Below are 6,774 nucleotides of genomic sequence, written 5' to 3'. Positions count from 1 at the left end.
GCACATTTGCCGATACCCGAAAAGGGTATATTTGGCGCGGACAAACAACGCGTGCAGAAATGCGATGTTCAGTTTCTTACGCAAGGCACTGTAGTTGCTTGCGATCCAGGTTTGGATCGCTCACACAAGCCAATATCAGTGCCCGGCGTGGTTAAGGAACATGTCACGGCATAGGCTCCCTGCCCAATACCGTTACATCCTTTTCTCAGTTTCCCCACCTCATTCCAACATCCTGACCATCAGGAAGGGTATCCAAGATTCTCTAGCCCAAACATTTGGTATCACGCGCTCGGGAACACATGTGGACATACTATGGACCGCTGAGGATTTCTCAGAGGTCCTCATCCGCACGGACCCAGCGTGAGCTTTCATTTGGAGGAAGCGCCACTCCGTAGCCTGACCAACTTCCCGTAGGGAGTCACCGAGCGTACTAGCGGCGGTCGTGTCCTCAACCGCGTCGCCCAGGCTTTCCGTGATCAAGGAATCGGACTTCCTGCCCTGCCTTCTCTCACGCAGGACTCTCGTTTCTTTACGGGATGAGCCAACGCCCTCTCGATGATTGATGGAATGCCGCGATCACAAGTTCCTCCCACAGGCAGGCATGCGCTCCTATCCCCAGCGGTCTATGTACATTGTAAGATTCCTTGGCAGTCACCGACGGAGGTATTTACGGAATCCATGCTTTCCTCTATACAGGCCCTGCCCGAGTTACATACATACACCCGGGGACAATAAGGTCCCGATAACAAAGTGCTAATTTAGCTTTGAAAACCGGCCTAGCAGGTGGAAGCAATCTGTTATCCCGGCTTTCTTCCCGTGCCTGTCTGATTACCGGCTTCTGCTGCGCCTGTGTACCCTGATGCTTGCACCGTCCGCAATCCAGGAGTGCAGCCTGCAGCGTCGAAATGCATCTCGTCCCGTGACCGCCAGCCTGAGCTCAGCCGGAGGCGAGTTTGCTTGCTGCCCTGGTCCTCGAGAGATATCCCCGACTGCAGGAGAACGGAACCCACTGCCAGATGGGCATTCCATTGTGAGGGTATGTTACTTTATATCCACTCAAGACCTACATCCCTTAGGGCCTGCATCAATTTCATATGCACGTCATTTATGCTCAATCATTGCTCAAGACGAGCTTGCATGACTGTCCCTTTGTTGCCGGAGAGCTTACCAACCCTCCTTCCGAACACCAAGGATTGCCTTATGGCACCGTCCAAGTTGACTCTCAGTGACCGGCGTCGTCACGGTTGAGACCGTACTTGGAATATGGCTATATTGGCCACTGCCACCTAGTGCTGCCTTGGGGCGTTTGGATCTCCACGACGGAAGTCCGCATCGTCTGATTCCGGTGATCTTGTACAATGCTAGCGCGTCTGCTCCCATCTCGCTGATCGTTCGGCTAAGACGTGTCCAAACCCGAGGCCCGTCGTACTGGATCGCCGACGGCACCTGCGCGGATTTGGGTAGAGTGGAACCGAAGAATGAGAAACATTGGAACGACCAATCCTGGTAGTCTCTTGAGTTACCACGACATCTTCTACAACAGCAGTACATGACATTATCTCCGGAAACACGTCCAATCGAACGAGCGCATATAACCACCTACCGCGACCGCGCTCTCCTCACCACCTCGTAAGGTTATGCTATAGTAAGCTATGCAGATCCGAGGCGGCCTTTGGCATACTCGACAAAGTCATCAATCGTCGAAGGCCAGGCAGCTGAAAGATGAGAAAGGCAACATTAACATGATTGCCACATCCACCCGGCAGATCCAGAACCGCGGCGCACCTTCTGCATCGTACTTCTCGAACTTGGCGTCGATCGTGCGCACGAAGTCTAGAAACTAGACGCGCCAGTGCTCCGTCAATACAAATGGCTCGCGGCGCACGGAAATAGAAGCTGTCAGCGCACCATCATCCATGTATCTTTGCTGACGCCCTTTCCGGCCTTCTCGTTCAGGAAGTCGAACCACCATTGGGTGTGCTCTTCTTGCCAGCCTTCCTCGGATCCCATGTCAACGTCGTCATCGGTGTCCTTCGAAGGGATGTGCGCTAGCGCCCCGCCCCGCAAGCCATGCGGGAGGAGCAGTCCCCAGAACGCCTGCGCGGTCTCGACACCTGCGCCACTCATTAGAACTTTCCGGGTATCATGAAGACGCGGGCAAGCTTACTGAGAACCCGCGCGCCCTCGGGCTTCGCGAAGTCGAAGGTATGCGAGTAGACCTGTTGGAAGTACTGCGGGTCCGATCCAAGTTTGTCCCGCAGCCGCTGCAATGCGGTCTTCATGTTCGGGATCGTATCAGCTCTGCACTCCACCACCATCAGAGACTACACTAGCAATGTGACATGTTATGATCTGCTCACCCGAGAGTCTTCCATCCCTCGACCCAGCCTTGCCTATTCCACTCGCCGACTCGCGGTGACTTCAGTTCGTAGGCGACGGCAAGGAGAACCACATCCTCCGGATCGACACCAAGGTCTTCACAGAGCTTGATAGTTCCCTCAACCGCAATGTACTCCCCGTCCGGATCTACCCGAGTCGGTTCGACGTTAGCGCGGAGACGAGCGGGGGTTACACTAAGCCCGAGCAAGACGTACCCTTGTACTGGTTGAACAGGTCATTCAGCTTGCTAGTGGACGCCCCGCTCTGGAACTGCGTCCGCGACGCTGGGTCGTTGTAATACGCATTGATAGCGACCTCGACGTGCTTGTACTTCTCGATCAGCCGCTTCGCGTCTCTTGACCTGGTAATAGGAGTTCAAATCGAGCGGTCAGCGGGCATGCTCAGGAGGCCATACTCCTTCATTCAGATGTATCACACGAGCAAGGGGTCCACACGGAAGCAGCCTACTCACGAAGATCCGGTCACTCCGACAAACTGCGAGATCTTCTCCTCCATCTGCTTATCGACTTTGCCTTTGCTCGATCTCGACTACGGCACATCCATTCATTCCATTTCATTTGGCGCGGACCAGGTTCATTACGGATCAAGGGTGTGAGGGAGCGATCGTTCAATAGGTGCTGCCAACTACGGTATGCATCGAGCAACTGACCATGGTATACGCGCGATACAATACAAGAACTAGAATGGAACTGAGGATACAGACTAGGGCCGTGACAGTAGGCAAGAAGGACGGCAGGGATGAAGGCACTCTCGGTTTCGCCAGTGTAAGTCGCGTCTGAGCCTGACGGTCTGCGATAATCGTCACAGCGGGGTGCCGGCGTGCCGTACCCTCTTCGGCATCTGCCATGCCTGTGTCCGATGTGCCGATTCGGACACTTTTGATGCCGCTCTTGTGGCTCGGGCGGGCTCGAGCCTTGAGCAAACGGACGAATCGTGCAGATATTGAGGCGTACTTCTGGATATAGGAAGATTCCAACCGCTTCATTACACCGAATCTGTGGCGAGAAAAAAATGCATGACTGGCATGTGGGGTCTCGCTGAGATATGTATCAGCGGCCGGAAAGAAGCCGTCGTACATTGTTGTATGCTTACTCCAACGCACTGTATACGGTGGAAAGCCTTCATCGGGCCACATATCCGAGGACTACATATTAGCCCAACTTCCCAGCAGCAGTGCGCCTTTACCAAGCGCAGCGCCGGAGCATTTTATTGGTAGGCATCCGAGGGCTATCATGCACGCGAATTTTGCAAATGGAGTCCCCCCCTCTACATGGGCACTTACCATGACTAGAAAGTAGACAAGGGATTGTAAGGGCTTACGGCGATGAGCAGATACGTCCTGAACGCGCTCTCTGGATATTGTGGCGACTTATGAACAGGTACACACGTGAGCCTGGATCTCACGCCACCGCGTCTCAATCTCCATCGGTTCAAATAGCCAGCCATCTCTCAGGCTCTCTGGACTCTGCAACAACAACACTACAAGCAGATATCTCACCGATTCGCTCTATATTCAACCTGCTCTAGCCGGGATGCCGAGGCCACGAACAAGCTCTGAAGCTGACTCAGCATTGACATCGCGGCGATTGACCTCGATTGACGCTTTCCCGCCCACGCCCACACTCATGATCACGCTCTGTGGTGACGAGACAGATCCTGGGACTCGCGCCCCTTCCCAAATCTCCGCATCTGCCGCATGACCCGCGACGAATGTTTCCGACATTGACGTCCAAGTTGGTTCCAGTACTTACTGGCAGCGAAAGGGCTCTTCGATCCCGTCAGCGTCGTTCCCGTCAGCGGAGGGCTGCGACTCGGCGTCTGCACAGGCTGATGTGATTAATGAACTGCCGGCAGTGTCGCTGTCTTGCATCTTATCTGCGACATCGGGCGGCGATGGCAGTACACGGGGAAGACGCCAGGCTGCATCACAACTGGCCTTTCAAGTTATGGCGTGAAACATGAAACATGTTGCCCGCAATCCGCCAACATACACGATCGAGCACTTGCACTATGCGTTTCCCCTTTCATCTCCAACCGCCGGGGGACCTGAAGGTTGACGTGGTACAGTAAGGGATCTGTATCAGATATGATGAGATGTCGCTCGTACACTGACAATAAACAGTGACAGATCGAATTGGCGTGTATGTATGTATGTCATGGGCATCAGGCGATCCGGCCTGTCGCGATCGTGTATTATATTCGCGCTGAGAAGGCGCTGTCCGGGTGAGTATCAGTGTCACGCATTGGCATCCGGCAACCACGGTATCTGATATGATACGGACACGACGACATGGACGTGACTACGCCACCTCTCGTATTGCATTACATTGCGTTCCCGTGCCAGTCGCCCGTGAGAGGCGTAACTCTCTTCCTCCCATGCGTCATGGGTGGGCTGTGGGTGCCTTACCGCGGTGCGAGACCCGGATTTCCTTGGGGACCGTACCCAGTCAAGTGCACTCGGATACTCCCGTTCATGAACTCGATCTATGAATCACTGCAAGGTTATAGTCTCCCTTCGCTGTATGAATGCGCCCATACGCGCGTGCTTTCCATTATGGATTCGACTGCTGGATTTCTACTACCTTCCATTCCCTTAGGGCGCAAATGACTCATTCATATCGGATCCTAGCAGCAATACATTCATCTCCACTCCCCAGGTGCGTCGCCCTAAGGCCGCCTACTAGCTCGCACGGTCCATCTCCCTTCCTAGCAGCTGTCCATGCCCATAACTGTGATCACTGCCATCCGGCGGCGGTGTACGCGTCGAAAAGCTCGGGCGGGTACCTTCCGGTTCCCCCGAATGCCCTATCACCGCGAGTCCCTGCTAGCATGCATGTACTTAGCACAAAAGAAAGCTAAAGCGGCCGAACCATCGCGGTAAGCGCTCTGCGTTAGGTCCATTGCTTTGATGATATGATGATCATGTGGGATGGGACTACGCTCGAGCGGCAGCGTCGGTAAATGAGTTGATGGTGGCCCTGACTTGTCTTACAGCAATCCCATCGTCTCCTTATCGCCACGTCGTGGAATCTGCTGGTATCGCAGGGTCAGTCGGTTCCTGCCTCTCTTCATCACAGCATCGCGGGCCGGTTCATTGCATTCGTGCCTGCGAGCTGAGCCATGCCGGCAACTATCACAATGATCCCGTCCGACTGATCCTGTCGGACTCCCATGAGTGCTTTGTTCGCAACAGTCCAGGCCTGAAGCTAAGCTATTAATTAAGCTAGTGCACCCCGCAAGGAAAGCAGTCTATATCCCGGGCAATGCCTATGCAGAGGTAGTAATTACCGAGCAGATCCGCGACACTCAGCGCCGCATCAGGTACGCAGCGCACCCGTCAAAAGCAGGCAGAGCGAGCGAATGCGGAAGTATATCTGCTCGCGGGATCTTCCCCCGGGCTTTTTGCTCTGACTTGCGGGGGATGCCGGCGATCAAGATCAATACAAAATCTGCGGATCTGCGTTGCGCGTCTGGCCTGGTCTCTGCATCAATGTCGCTGGTATCGACTCGCTGATGGCCATAAGCTTGGGGGGCTTGCTGTGGAAGGTTGGTGGAGGGGGTGGGGAGCGTGGAAGGGAACATCAGATTACGACGAAGGAGAAGTGTATGTATGAATAGTATGGTAATTGATAGAGAAGCAAGATGCGCAGGAATACCATTACATTACAGCACGACGGAATCGGGGAAAGAGAGAATGGGTATTCGCAGATCCCAGCCTCCCAACTTTGTGTTCACGACAAAGAAACCCGCACCGAAAAAGAAACTCGCCATCACGACATCTCCGCCCGCACCACGCGCTTCGTGTGCTTCCCGGCTCGCCTGCGCTCGTTATGCGGCGTGGGCCGCTTCCACGACTCGTCCAGGGGCAGCTCCTCGAGCTGGCCCGGCTCGTGCTGGTGCGGGACCTGCACCTGCATCGGCGCGCGCTGCGAGTGCACCGGCAGCACCGCGACCTCCTGCACGTACGACCGCGGCGCGTGCGGGGGGACGTTCGTGAAGGACGGCGTCGTCGGGACGGCGGAGACGCGCGGCGAGGGCCGCGAGAGGTGGTGTGGCGGGGGCGGGTACGGCGCCGCGGCGGCGGCGGCGGCGGCGGCGGCGGGCGGCGACTGGCGGTGGTGCGGATGGGGGTGGCTGAACTGGGGCGGCGGCTGTGGCTGTTGTGGCTGCTGCGCGGCGGGCCACGTCCTGGCGTCCCGCGGCGGGTGAAGCTGCACTTGCACTTGCTGCTGCTGCTGCTGCTGCCCGAAGCGCTCGCGTTCGCGTTCGCGCTCCTTGCCCTTGCCCTCGGGCTCGCGATCGACGGCCATGGCAATGTCGCGATCGAGATCCACCTCGATGCGGACGCGCAGGATCTCCTTGCCCTTCTGCGCG

At 56.1% G+C, this 6,774-nt stretch overlaps 1 protein-coding gene across 1 annotated transcript; it reads left to right on the top strand.

Annotated features, from left to right (window-relative positions):
• The first annotated feature begins 93 nt into the window (after positions 1-93).
• GLOTRDRAFT_138663 (uncharacterized protein) lies at positions 94-806 on the top strand. Its single transcript, XM_007867772.1, has 3 exons — positions 94-360; positions 415-634; positions 697-806. Exons 1-2 carry the CDS (start codon positions 161-163, stop codon positions 557-559), a joined length of 345 nt encoding a protein of 114 aa, XP_007865963.1. The 5' UTR covers positions 94-160; the 3' UTR covers positions 560-634; positions 697-806.
• Positions 807-6,774: the final 5,968 nt, after the last annotated feature.

Source organism: Gloeophyllum trabeum (assembly GCF_000344685.1).
Source record: "Gloeophyllum trabeum ATCC 11539 unplaced genomic scaffold GLOTRscaffold_00006, whole genome shotgun sequence".
Classification (NCBI taxonomy): domain Eukaryota; kingdom Fungi; phylum Basidiomycota; class Agaricomycetes; order Gloeophyllales; family Gloeophyllaceae; genus Gloeophyllum; species Gloeophyllum trabeum.
Note: the sequence above shows the minus strand (reverse complement) of the source record. Positions and strands in the feature narration are given on the sequence as shown.